This window comes from Nyctibius grandis, chromosome 1 (assembly GCF_013368605.1).
Source record: "Nyctibius grandis isolate bNycGra1 chromosome 1, bNycGra1.pri, whole genome shotgun sequence".
NCBI classification, from domain to species: Eukaryota; Metazoa; Chordata; class Aves; order Nyctibiiformes; family Nyctibiidae; genus Nyctibius; species Nyctibius grandis.
The window spans coordinates 68,614,162-68,628,756 of record NC_090658.1 but is presented as its reverse complement, the minus strand read 5'-3'; the positions used below and the strand labels follow the sequence as shown (position 1 = coordinate 68,628,756).

The window sequence follows — 14,595 nt, the reverse complement described above, 5'->3', positions numbered from 1 at the left end:
GTTTTTTCCTTTTCTTTGTAGGACTTTGCAAGAATGTTGCATCATTGCTCTTACCCTCCTTATGGTTTATTTGTTTCTAAAAAAGACACAGTGTATCTCATTATTTGCTTAATGGAAAATGTACATACAACAGCTAGAAGTGATGACATTGACATTGCGAACAAATGTAAAATACAAGACAACTGGTAAGCTAAAGATTAGTCTTACAATTAGAGAGTTGCTAACTTTGTTTTAATTATGTTGTTAATGAAACCATAGAATTCATATAAATATAAAGGCAAGTCCTAATTTTCCTTTTCAAAAATCATCCAGAACTGGGTAAATGAAATTGTCTTTGAACAACCAATATGCCAAAATCTGTCCTCCACAAATCATTGAAATTACTCCACATCCTGAAAGAAAATATATGACTGTTTTATATTAATTTTTATAGTAGAATACAAATGTTATGATAAAACTTTAAACAGACATTCTTTTTATCTTAAATTTTTTAAAAATGGTCTGTCTACTTTAACTTTTTGCCCAAGGCTTTAACCACCTACAAAGATATCAGCCCCAGCAGCTACTGATGCAAAACCAGTAACAGGACAGGGAATTTATTTGCCTGTCCCCATCATTTAGGAATTTACTGCAGCTGTCGATCCTTGTTATCCATCATAGAAGAACAGAAGCCAGTCCTTTTCCCTTAACTATTTTTCAAGGCAATATATTCTAGTACAAAGCTATGCTTTTAATTTTACAGAAAATTAAACATTCAGAGATGTAGGTCTGCCACTCACTCCAAGAAAATGTGATGACTGGGATTTACCTCGTCTATCATAAATGCCTATGCATAGTGTTTATAAAAAATTGAAGATGCCTGTTTCTTTCCATTGATTATAAAGGGTACCAAGGAAGACTAGTTTAGACAACTGTCTTCTTGACACCTGAATTAAGTGAGATATAGTTTGATTAGTCAGGACTTAATCATGGTTTATTTCAAGAACATGAGCGTATATGCTGTTTGTTAGCAAGATTAATATAAGCTGAGTACCTTCTGGTCTTAAAACGGAAGATTTTTTAAGTCAAGGCAAATGTGAGCCCAGTGTTACTTGCCTGTGCCATTAAAAGAAGTATAAATGAAAAGCATGTATTTCTTCTTTAAATGTTGACAATTCTCAAATTAGTGAAGAAACAGACATTTAATAGAAATAATTCATACTGTAAATACTTATTTTCTACACAGAGTCTAACAATTTAAACTTTAAATAATGTAATTATACCTAATGCCAGCCACCAGTGTAACATCAGGGGGAATTCAGACATAACTGCAAGGAGAAGAAAAGGAGGAATGTAAATTTTGAAACAATAAGAATGGGGACATGCAAACGTTACATTACGTTATCAAAGGTCTGCTTAGTTGTGTTTCATAAATTATATACTTCACATTTATGACATTGGAGATGCATATTTAGGTCCTGATGATTCAGATAGTTGGCCACACCATTAAGCTTAGCCTGGTGAGCGATCCCACTGGAAGGCAAGTCTTAAACCTAGTAAGTGTGTGCTAAATGGAGCTCTTAGACTCTCTGTGGAAGAAATGCCTTTTTTATTACTTACCTGTACACAGTTTAGCACAACAGAGACACCGATCCCCTGGTAGAGTGCCTACACATTGCTGCAATCCAAATAAATTAAGCTGCCTGACATTTTCAGTTTAATGGGTGATGCAGGGCATGGCAGGCAGGCTGGGTCTGTACACTGCAAGTTAGCACTATTGCACAGCATGCTCTTGCCTGTCTCAGGCACTTTCCCTTGCCTCACACAAGCTGACCCACATCCCCACTGTATGATCAACTGCAGGGCCATTGTATGACCCAATATTGTCCCCCTCAAAAACCTGACAGGGCTGTAGAGGTAGTAAAGTGGGCTGGGAGGCACACTGCATATGCTGGCAGCTCAGAGTCAGCCAGCAGAGCTTTGGTTGGCCATCTGAAAGAAACAATAACAAATCTGGGGTTGTTTGGACATCAAAATGCATCATCTAATATAATGATACAAGATACCTTCCTGTATATATCATATACAATGCAGTTTTTGTTGTAGTTTTTGTAAATTCCTTGATTTAAATACAAAAGTCATTAATAAGGAATAACAGTAGTTTAAATTCCAGGAAAGGAAATTCAGTAGATGAGAAACTCTGCTTAATTTTTTAATACAAAGTCTCTTGGTCTCTGGCTTAACTTGTCATGGGAACTGGGGAATCCCCATCTGTATAAGTGCTAAAAGACAAATGGACAAAGCATGGGAAGATGGAAGATGAATTATTATGTAGTAGGGAGGGAGTCCTCATTTGTCAGTGATACTTTTCCTATTTGTAAATTCTAGAATAAAAATACTAAGCTCATTGCTATAGGAGAAAAAAATAATCTCCAAATAGGCTCTGGCAGGGGTGAGGTTAAAATATATTTCCTAATCAGCCACAGCAGCATTCTTCTAAACAGCATGAGAAGAGGGAGCAGGTTACCAGGGACTGGCAGAAAGTGATGATGACTCTCATTTACAGCAGATAATTCTTTTCCTTTCCTTTCCTATGAGGGGAGGAGTTTCAAGGGGGGAAAAAAAAAGATGCTTTGATGGTAAAATGCTTTATTTTCCTCAATGAGATTTTGTTCAAATGATCTAACTTTAAATCTTTGAATTGGCTTTGCTGAAGCAAGCCTCGTTTTTACTCTGAACTAGAGCTCAAGTGTTCATCAGTACGTTGTAAATTGTCAGGACATGGACAACTATTAATTTCTTGGTTTAGAGAAAAGTACACCTCCCAGATGCTGAAATTGTATCTAGGCTGGATCTGTTTGATATTAACTGCCAGATTATGAACTAAAACTCTGAAATTTTTATAAGAAAATTTTATTTTAAAATTCTGCAACAAAAACAGAATTGTAAATGGCAGGGTTTAAATACATGCAGGAGTCAATTGGATGGAAATTAGGGATATATATTTATTTAGCTTTAAGGAAAAATGATAAAGTTACTCCAGTAATACAGTAGATGAATCATAGTTGATTGGTCCTTCAATTTGTGATACTACGCATATATTTAGCAGTAAACCTACTTACCGACTGAAGTTATGATGATATGAATAATAGTAACTGTTACACCATAATCCCAAACCCATTCTTCCACAACCAGGGCAAACAGGAGACCACAAATGAAGAAAGTTATTTCCAATGATATCACAAGAACTGTAAATGAAAATAGAATACTTACACCAAATGCAGCTTTGAAAAGCTTTTTTCTTATATTCGAAATAATAGCAATAGGAAGTTAAAATGTCTGAGATAGTTATGCAAATTATGTTTTGCAAGGTCAAATATTATACTAATATTTTCATTACAAAGTCTATTTCTAATTTTGCCACAAACATCTGCATGGGTTGTCCTGATTTGCCTATAGAGTTTAAAATGTTAGATATTTTATGGAAAAACATGAGGATTAACAGGATTATGGCCGGTTCATACAGCCTGGAGGAGAAATGGTGTGAAAATTTTACTTAGGGACCATCCACACTCTTCGCATATGGCACCAAATAGGTTTGGTTGATACTGACATTGATCAAATTTTTTCCATCCAAAACAGAATTATGTGGTTAAGGGGTTATGTTTAGTAAGAAACTTCATTGCTTTCTCCCTGTGCACTTCATTGCATCAAATATATAGATATTAAAAAAAAAGTATAAATGTGTATATATGTATATGTGTGTGTATATCTCTCTCTGATATGTGTGTATATATATATATATATACATATCAGAACAATTTAAAGAAAAGATATGCAAGGGGAGATAGAGCAGAGTGCCTACAAGGTGAGCAGAAGCCATCCATCCATGCGGATCTCCTGGTACGTACAACCAGGAGCCTGGCTTTTCTCAGAGCTGATAGCAAGGCTGACACAACTACCATACACTCACTGTGCCTGACATTCAGCAGCTAGCTCTGTCTTGTGTTAAACCATGAATGGGGATTACCAGCAAAGTGCTAATAACTAAACTGTGCTGCTGAAAGAGACTGTTAAAGTTATCTGATCAAGGAAATTCCTTCTCTCAGTGACGAAATGGTGCATTTCTGTCACAGAATCACAGAACGGTTGGGTTTGGAAGGGATCTCTGGAGATCATCTAGTCCAACCCCCTACCAAAGCAGGTTCCCCTAAAGCACATTGCACAGGGTCATGTCCAGGCAGGTTTTGAATATCTCCAGAGAAGGAGACTCCACAGCCTCCCTGGGCAGCCTGTTCCAGTACTGTGTCACCCTCAAAGTAAAGAAGTTTTTTCTCATATTGAGATGGAACTTCCCATGTTTCAGTTTGTGCCCGTTGCCCCTTGTCCTGTCACTGGGTACCACTGAGAAGAGTCTGGCCCCATCCTCATGATATCCACCCCTAAGGTATTTGTAAGCTTTGATAAGATCCCCCCTCAGTCTTCTCTTCTCCAGGCTAAACAGGCCCAGCTCTCTCAGCCTCTCATCATAAGAGAGATGCTCTGGTCCTCTGATCATCTTTGTAGCCCTCCACTGGACTCTCTCCAGTAGTTCCTTATCTTTCTTGAACTGGGGGGCTGAGAACTGCACACAGTACTCCAGGTGCGGCCTCACTAGGGCAGCGTAGAGGAGGAGGATAACCTCCCTCGACCTGCTGGCCACACTCTTCCTAATGCACCCCAGGATACCACTGGCTTTCCTGGCCACAAGGACACATTGTTGGCTCATGGTGAACTTGTTGTCCACCAGAACTCCCAGATCTTTCTCCGCAGAGCTGCTTTCCACTGGCACTTTCTCTGGAGCGTGCTGAGCCATGCCATGCCACCAGCCTGTGCTGATGACCTGCCCTGATGCAGGGCACAGCTCTGCAAAAGTAATGGCATGGGCAAGCAGTGCCTCCCCCGTGGGCAGGAAAACAGTCTGGAAGGCACGAAGCAGCTACTCTGGGAAGGGTGAGGAACCCTTCGACGTGATGTATTCTTCAACATCGCAATGGAGTGGTGTTCAGTTTTCAGCTTGTTTATTTGCTACTGTGGGTAATGGGATCAAAAATAACTACTTTTAGGGCAAAGTTTGACTTTATGCTTGGTGGCCACCTGGGATAGCAGAGGGCTAGTGGAAAATGTGTGATGTCTCTTCTAGCTGCAGTCCTGAGTTCCCATACAACAGGCCATAATTGTGCATTTGTAATTCATATAATTTTCCATCTAAACACATTTTTTTCTTCTTTTTAAGTACACAGGCATAGAAAAGTCACATTTTTAATGGAATTATATATTTTTTTATTATTGCAGTAATATAATACCTAAGATTACTGTAGCTGAGAGTAGAGAGACCATCAGGTTTTTTCCACTGTATTTAATTTATACATTCGGCAGCATTTTGTCCTTTCAATATTATGCTTTTCTTTATAGGGTCAATTAGTTTAAAAAAAAGTAAAATGTAAGAAGAAGATAACTGGAAAACAACATGTAGTTAGGAAAATAGGAAATAACACTTAAAAAAATATAATGTTTGACAATGCATTTTAGGTTTTTTAGTTTATTATATTTCATGGTGACAGTATCCCTTTAAATTTTGCCAATAATTTTATAATTTAGAAAATATGCTTAGTGTAGACAGATGCTCTGTAAACTTTTTTTACAAAACTGGGCCAGTAATGATACCTCAGTTCCAAGCTGACTTCCATTTTTATTTTGAGGTTATCTTTGAAGGACATAATTCTGTTTTTAACAGGCATGAGTGAGACTCTTGAGTAAACTAATTCTCATTTGCAACATCATTCAGAGACCTTTGTTCTGTCTCTGTGTCCATAGACTTTAAACTGATCCTGTTATGTTTTGCTGTTCCATGTTATTTCTTCGGGTGGACAGGAAGGAGGGTGGACTACCAACCAGTGCATGATAAGACTTAGAATCATAGAATCACAGAATGGTTTGGGTTGGAAGGGACCTTAAAGATCATCTAGTTCCAACCCCCCTGCCGCAGGCAGGGACACCTTTCCACTAGACCAGGCTGCTCAAAGCCCCATCCAACCTGGCCTTGAACACTTCCTGGGAGGGGGCATCCACAACTTCTCTGGGCAACCTGTTGTTGTCTTTGGCATATGAGTTGCTGTCTTTGGCATATAAACACACTGCATCAAACTAGCTGATATAATTTTGGGGAAAAAAAATCATATTGAGATATAGTAGTTACATTAGGCCCCTGAAAATTCTAATGGAATATGATTTCATTTTCTTTTCCATTGCTACAACTGAAATGCTCTTTTTTTCATCTGAAATCAGTATTGACATTGTACAAATATCCGTGCATTTTTATTACTCTTTTTAACCAATGAACTAAACAATTTACTTTTGAGCTTTACTTACTTTACTGACAGATGGCGTGGTTTGCCTTTGTAAAATAGATTACAAATCTGGTAAAATTTCACATATGCATGTAATTTTTTAGGAATGACTGTTTAGGAAAAAGAATATATTTTGAGAGCTTCAGACAAAAATGCAGAAATTCATATTAGGATATATAAAGACATGTTTAGGGATTGAGCTACAATCAAACCCTAAAATTTTAATGCACACTGTGTTCAGGCATTATCAAAGCAAGATTTCCATTAGTTGAATGTGAGCTGTTATTCAGATCTGGATCCAATATGGTTCATAAGAAACCTGCTGCAGTATGAAAATTATATTTAACAACTTTGTGGAGGAATTTTACATAGAATAGGTAATTGTTCTGCAGTGAAAATGCAGCATCCTGCCAAAGCAGCACATTTTCTTCAGATGATGCAAGATCAGAAGAACAACTCAAGGAAAAGCCTAACAATCACTTGAATGATAAGTAGCAATACAGAAATGTGAAGTGCAGGGAAGATAAATAAGCATTTAAATGCAGTGTAGTTAAAATACAGAAATCATTAGTATTACTAAAACAGCTTTAAAACACTGTCCGTAAGGAAGACAAGTTTACATCCAGATACAATCTCTTTTCTTGGCTGGGAAAAAAAGAGAGAAACAAACTTCAGTTACCTAAATAATAGGGGTTAATCCATGAGGGATTTGTCTTAAAGTCAAAAGGTGCCAAACCATCCAACATTTCAATCCTGTGTAAAAAGAAAGAATAAATTTAACCAGAGCTTTTCGATAAAGCCTTAGTGATTATATGGCGTATTATTGATGTTTTGAAATACAATTTCAAAAGGAATACTCAGGGCTTTTACAAGCTCTCTACATTCCATTGCGTGTTGTGGTCTTGCCCTTGCACACAGTGTCCATGATCTCCATTTTTATTTAAGATGTGTCTGGCACTACACATACTATACAACTTCCTAAGGAAATATAATTTATCCTTTTTATCAACTATAAAATCTTTCTTTTCCTTTTTTAATATTATCTTTGCTCTTACATTCATTTATTTGGTGCAAGTGCAAAGAGGTAGATTAGAACCAATGTTTTATATTAGTTTTGAATTTCCATTTGCCAATTTGTGCACTTGAACAAAGGTTCAGGTACAACAATTCAACTGAAATTAAAAAATGTGTTCACAGGACAACTGGGGCTGGATGCCTCCAGTCTGGATGCCTACTCTATAGGGTCACAGCTCTACCCATTATATCCAGTTGTAGTGTGCCGTCATATTAGCCTAAAGACAAGGAAATCTTACTTGAATACTGCGAAGCACACAGATAGGACGACATAGTACACCGTGTAGAAAACTACCATGCATATCAACAGGTTCACCAGAACAACCTGCAAAAGGGAAAAAGACAGTAAAACCTAATGCCATGTTTACATTAGGTGCATAATGAGATCCTTTCAAGTGAACATATCTCTCATCTTCTAAGTGGGCTTCCTGAGTTATGCAGGACTTGTATTCATTCCTACAAGTATAATGTAAAAGTATGTTTTGAAAGTTAATAATTTTGAGTAATAGTAATAGTCTTGCTAATGCAGAAGACGTTAATTTCTGTTCTTCTGTGGTGATATAATGACATTCCAGAGGTTTATTTGGGCTTTTATTTTTTTGAAAGGAAACATGGGACATCAGGACTAGACATCTCTATGCATCAAACTTGAGCAACTGCTTTGGCAATATTGTGTGCTTTCTTCAGAACATGAAACTGAAGATGTTTACTACAGTCAGTAGAGTGGTCAGCAAAATAATTTTTTTTTTCTATAGACTCGAGATTGTCTTGTGTTTTCTCACTCTAGCTCATGCTTTATCATGTCATAATTCTCCTTTCCTCTTTCTTAACTTCTTTCTGTCTTTCCTCTTTCAACGGCCATTTTTTTAACTCCTGACTCTTTCTTTACTGTTTCATTTTCTTCTCTGCCTGTCTATCCCTCCATCCTGCATCTTCTACTCTTTACTTTCCTCTTGAAAAATATAACTAGAAAGCAGTCATGAGAAAGACAGTGACTGTAGAGAGCATTGCCACCAGTTCCATATTGTCCATCTTTTATATTGTGCTACATGATGCTTTACAATGGAAGGATCTGTGGCTACATTTTGCTTTTTGCTATTAAAGCATTCCAGTTTCTGTTTTAGGACTAGACTATTGTATAAATTCTTAGCCCAGGTACAACACACATAATGAGTTAAGAATTTTCTTGCCCTTCCTTCAGTTCGGCTATCAAATATTTGAAATTAGCAATGTGTGTTTATCTGACTCCTCTGGTAAGACCTCCATAGATCTCCAAAGTATGATCCATTATGCAATAATGATCTAAGGCAAACACAATTACTAGAGTGATTCCATTATTAAGTAAATACACTTGGATATGTAAGTATGCGCTCTAAGCCTGCACATTTTTGTGTGCCCTGCAAGATCCCATGCTGAATTTCCCCTGAGATCAATGGAATTGAGGTGACAGCAAGTGAGTTTGGAAGTTTTGATGTTTTACAGGACTTCTTGTCTATGTTGATCAAAAATAACTTTAAAACAGAAAAATGAAGGCTAAGATGATGAAATATTTCAAGTACAGGTATTAATTCAAAAGTAAATCCATGAAAAGCGGCCCTGCATAATGAAGTAGTAAAGTATAGGGGACTGGGTGCAATTTTCCAGTGTATCAGAATGGCAAGCAGAGACTATGGACTGCTTATAGTGAAGCATTATATCACTGCAAAAGAAGCCAGCGTTTATCTCTTTGAATGGTGACACCATATTTACAATTGGAATGAATTTTAGAAAAAATAGGTAACAACTGGGTCTGTTTAGCCTGGAGAAGAGAAGACTGAGGGGGGATCTTATCAATACTTACAAATACCTTAGGGGTGGCTGTCAAGAGGATGGGGCCAGACTCTTCTCAGTGGTGCCCAGTGACAGGACAAGGGGCAACGGGCACAAACTGAAACATGGGAAGTTCCATCTCAATATGAGAAAAAACTTCTTTACTTTGAGGGTGACACAGTACTGGAACAGGCTGCCCGGGGAAGTTGTGGAGTCTCCTTCTCTGGAGATATTCAAAACCTGCCTGGACATGACCCTGTGCAATGTGCTTTAGGGGAACCTGCTTTGGTAGGGGGTTGGACTAGATGATCTCCAGAGGTCCCTTCCAACCCTAACCATTCTGTGATTCTGTGACTAATAGAGGAATAGGACTTAATTCTGAAGAAAGGTAAAAGGAATCACTTGTGTGTAGGTTGGTTACAGGGACCAAGGTTGGGGAAATAATAATTGCATATTGAAAACTAAAAAGGAAGAGGAATTATTTGGAGAACAACTAAGACTAAAGGAATGAAACCAAAAAACAAATGCATAAGATACTACAAAGTTTCAAAAATAAATTCCATTTTGCAAAGTTTGAAAGAGACTTGCTCTTTTTATTTATTTGCTTTTATTCTAGAATTTTTATCAAAACTGATTATTGAGTGCCCTTATCATTGCTGTGGATTTTGAGGATAAGGTTGGATAATGTTCTTGACAGGTGATTCAAAATTAATAAAGAAAAAAAAGGAAAATAGAAGGTACAGAATATGTTTTTAAGTCCCCATTTTTAAATCAAGCACAGTTGGCAGGTAAGATAGCAGTGAAAAATATAAAACATAAGGCAGCACTAAAGTACAATTTCCATTTTTATTTAGTTTGTTATATGCTGGTAAAAGGAGCCTTTATTCAAGGAGGCAATGACTCTGAGAAGGGCTGTAGATGAGCATTAGCTCATACTAGCTTATTTTTATTAGCTTCTCTTATAGAATCATAGAATGGTTTGCATTGGAAGGGACCTTAAAGATCTACTTCCAACCCCCCTGACACAGGCAGGGACACCTTTCCTCTAGACGAGGTTGCTCAAAGCCTCATCCAGCCTGGCCTTAAACACTGCCAGGGAGGGGGCAGACACAGCTTCTCTGGGCAACCTGTTCCAGTGTCTCACCACCCTCACAGTAAAGAATTTCTTCCTAATATCTAATCTAAATCTACCCTCTTTCAGTTTAAAACCGTTCCCCCTTCATCCTGTCACTACTTGCCCTTGTAAAAAGCCCCTCTCCTGCTTTCATGTAGGCCCTCTTCAGGTAGTGGAAGGCTGCTATGAGGTCTCCCCGGAGCCTTCTTTTCTCCAGGCTCTTGCAATATTGTGACACAAAACAAGCCCTTAAGGCTTTGGTTTTAAGGTGGGAGAATATGAATAGAAATAAGGGAGAAATATTACCTCTAAACACAGCATTAGGAAGACAAAGTGGCCTCCAATTTGGCGCCATCAATTTTTACAGTAACTTAAGAAATTAAGAAGGTGCAGAGGAGAGGCACAAAAGGGAGCTGATGGCTATAAATGTGAGGGGTTTTTTTATTACTACAGTGCTAAAGAGGTCAATCTGTTTAGCTCTGAGGGCTGATTTGATTATGATGGATAAGTACCTTCGAAGGCAGAAAATACCAGGTACTTAAGGGGTCTTTATCAGAAAAGCCACAAGAAGTAAACAGCTGCAAGTTATAGCTAGACAAATTCATAAGATGCGTCAAGGACATTTTTAACTGTAAAGGCAATTAGCCAATGGAACAAGCTGCCTTTGGAAATAATAGATCCTTCAAAGCAAAACCAGATGCCTCTCTGGATGAAGCTTCACTCAAACATTTCTAACATCATCACTTCTGGCCTTAGTTCTTTGAATGGTTGTGTGGTAGATTATGTATTTACGGAACCATTCAACATTGACAGAAATGTGGATACTGTGAACTTAGCAAACTCCTTATTTTTATATTGCTAAATATTGTAAAGTGCTAACTATTGAATACTGCATCTGTCTTCCACAAGGAGAGAGATCAAGAAGCTTTAGTTTCTAATGAAATAGGAGAGAAATCCATCATGCCTGTACAAACTGCTATTTGTCAATAAGTAAATGTCCAGGACAGTCCTACTCTTTTCTTCTTCCCCTACATCAAAACAAAGCCAAGCCAAAACTGAGAACGATTAATCTCTCTTCAGCCAGTTTGGTCTGAGAGCTAAAGACAACTTTCCCATTTCCACTCTCTTTAGTCTTACTCTAAATGAAAATTGGCCAAATAACCTATTTGATCCCTTCTTTTCGACGGTGTACACTATAGTCACTGTAATGTTAATTGACTACAATATCATGTGCAGGTTTGGCAGCCATGCTACCTCCTACCACCTTCAAAGTATCTTTGAGCGTTGCAAGTGTAATCTTTGACACATTTTTGGTGGGAATCATTTTCATTCTGTTGCTCTGAGCAGATGCACATTTCCTGTAATTCTCCTTATCCAGTGCCCCTCCTCTAGCATCTGCCTCCTTGAAGCCTTATCTGCTCTAGAATGTAGATTTGTAGTGTAATAAAAGTGGTGAGACAGGACTGAAGTGAAAATCACAGAGCTGAAGGATGTCTGTGAGCCGAAGACCTGTTGACCTCTAATTACAGTAGATGAATTCCTAGACTCTCTTGAAGTCAGCGACAAACTTTCATTGGCATCAAAGGCCCAGGATTTTTCTCTTTGTACCCAGAATATTCTTAGTCCCTGTCTTAGGGATGTAGTGATGTATTAGGTATAGCATGCTTTGCTCAGTGGAGTAAGCTAAGGAAATGCATACAGCTCGGTGCTACGAATACATTTCTTAAAAGAATAATATGAAAATGAAAACCCTTTGAAAATTTTCCAGTTTTATCATATTCTACTTCATTTTTTTATTTGAACTTTCCACTGAAATTTAAACTTATATATTTTTAAAATCTCAGAATACATTTTATTTTCAATCTATTTTTTCCCTTTCTAACCCTTCAAATATTTCATAGCAAAAAACACAAGTTAAAAACCACAGTCATTTACTATATGTTAAAACAACTTAAAGAAAGAATTTTAGGAATACACTGGTGTCATTAAATGTAGGATTTTATTAGACACTTTCAAGGATTATATCTTATAAATGGAACTACATCACATATTTTGAAATCCCTTTTATAAGAGATACTTTGCAGTACTTACTACCAGCATTATAGTATAAGGTGTCCTTTTCATTTTGTTTTTTAGGAAGAGAACATCAAAGAACACTCTTACTGTAAGAATGAAAGCAACAGCGCTTTGAAGCCCCGCAGGAGCTCTCTAATTCTCTAAATACTATCTGGTGACATACAACACTATACAAACTCGATTCCCTTTACCTTGGTTTCAGCAATTTTGACCTTGAGAGCCATGGACACATGATGAGTGAAAAGAAGTGCTGTTGCTATATTCCATATGCAAATATCAGCAGAAAGAAGCAGCTGTTTTTCATGAAAAAAAACATTCTCATAGGTGAGTATAGGACAGAGTGAGGCGAGTTGATTGGATTAAACTGAATTGAGACAGAAGCCATCTGCGAGCTAACTAAGCCGCTGAAGAGCAAAGAGAAAATCCTACTAGCTCATTTAATGTTCATACTTTCGTAGCTAGAGTTGGCCAAATTGTATCTATAATATAACTTGGCTATTTAAAGACAACATTATTAATATTATTTTCTACTTTCTATTTGCTTTTTTCAGCATTCCTTTGATCACAGTTCCTTGGGGTTGTTATACCTTCCTAGTTTTAATTAGTTTTACAATTTCTAACATTAATTCTATTAACTATAGATGTGGAATGGCACATTCTTCACAATGGTCTTTGCTAACATTTTTCTTCTGACTATCACTTTATCACATCAAGTATAATTCACATTAAATTGGGTATAATTAGGTTAAGAAATGCCAGACTCATGTTATGACTCTTCTTTTCCTAAACCATATTTTGTTCCTTCAATGGAATAAAATTTAGTGTGATTTAGAGCAGACCCAACTTCTACTGAGCAGTTCCTTAAGGGGTTCAGATTTTACTTTTTACAGACATATTATGATTCAGTATTTTTTATTTGGAAAAAGGACATCACACAAGGGAACACTTCTGAAACTGAACAAAGAATGAACTTTTTTTTTTTGCTGTCACTAACACAGTATGTACAAGTTTCATTAGGGTTTTTTATGCTTTTCTAAACATATAAAATAAATGTTATCTGCTTAAAATGTAGTCTGCGCTCAGCAAACAAAAGCTTTTGCTCATGAATTCGATAGCTCCAGATAGTGAATACTGACAGGGAAATTACTGGTAGTATTGTGTGAAATTCCTTCCTCTGCAATATGCTAGTACAAAAATCTGTACATGAGTTAAGTCCTATTTTGAGGGCTGAAGTGATGTCAAAGGAATAGACTGAAGCAAAATTTAAAAAACTAAATTAACTTGCTTAAACAGTTGCAATAGTCACAAGCAGCAAATTAATGAAGAAATATTTGCTTTAGTAATTAAAAAATATTTGAAAAGGAACAAAAGGTTTAATTCAAAGAGCATCCTATCTACCCCAAAGTATCAGCTGAAAACAGCCATGACCTAAAATTAATTTGCATAAACTTTTGCAGTAACTCTAAGTAGCAAGATTTACTGGAACTGAAAAAGTAATGGATTGCATTAATCTAAGACCATTATTAAACATAACAAGAGTTTACATTTACTGAGTTACTTCTTCACAAAGAGTCAATTTAACCAGATGAAGATTGAGGATAGAACCAAAATCACTGAGTTTTACTGAAATGTAATTGAAGCTGTAAGCATGGATTTGCTGGGGAGACTAAGAGGTTCCTCCCATTCCTATTGCACAGTTGAAAACTTTAAATACTCTAAGAGAAAGGATAATATTTCTATTGCATCCTTGCTTCAAGATTGGAAGCACCTGAATTGTGGTAAACCAATAAACAGGAACAAATCAAAACTGGAGGTGACAGAAACTGTGTATGACCCAAAATACTGACTCAATAGTGAACGTTAATGGAAGAGATGTGTTGATGTTAGCAAAATGCTGAGATAATGGAATAATCACTTTTTGCATTTCTTACTGCAAATTCTTTTTTACTGGGTCACCTATAGGAAATATGACAACTCCTATTCAGCAGAGGGAGACAAAAGACAAGTTTTAATAGAGGTTAAAATAGATGATCTATTTTGGTTTCAACAAGCCCTACTTTTAAATACGGACTATTTTCTGAAGCATTACGCTACAGATTATTATTAAGGCTATGAGGAAAAATAGTACTCCATTACTTTTGAACCCCTGGAGTA

The 14,595-nt window shown here is 36.9% G+C and overlaps 1 protein-coding gene across 1 annotated transcript; it reads right to left on the bottom strand.

Moving 5' to 3' along the window:
• Nucleotides 1–297: 297 nt before the first annotated feature.
• On the bottom strand, nucleotides 298–12,665 carry TMEM244 (transmembrane protein 244). The gene is made up of 6 exons (XM_068416364.1): nucleotides 12,633–12,665; nucleotides 7,682–7,767; nucleotides 7,048–7,121; nucleotides 3,102–3,227; nucleotides 1,263–1,307; nucleotides 298–392 (listed from the first exon to the last, which is right to left on the bottom strand). Exons 1-6 carry the CDS (start codon nucleotides 12,663–12,665, stop codon nucleotides 298–300), a joined length of 459 nt encoding a protein of 152 aa, XP_068272465.1.
• Between the last annotated feature and the right edge of the window lie 1,930 nt (nucleotides 12,666–14,595).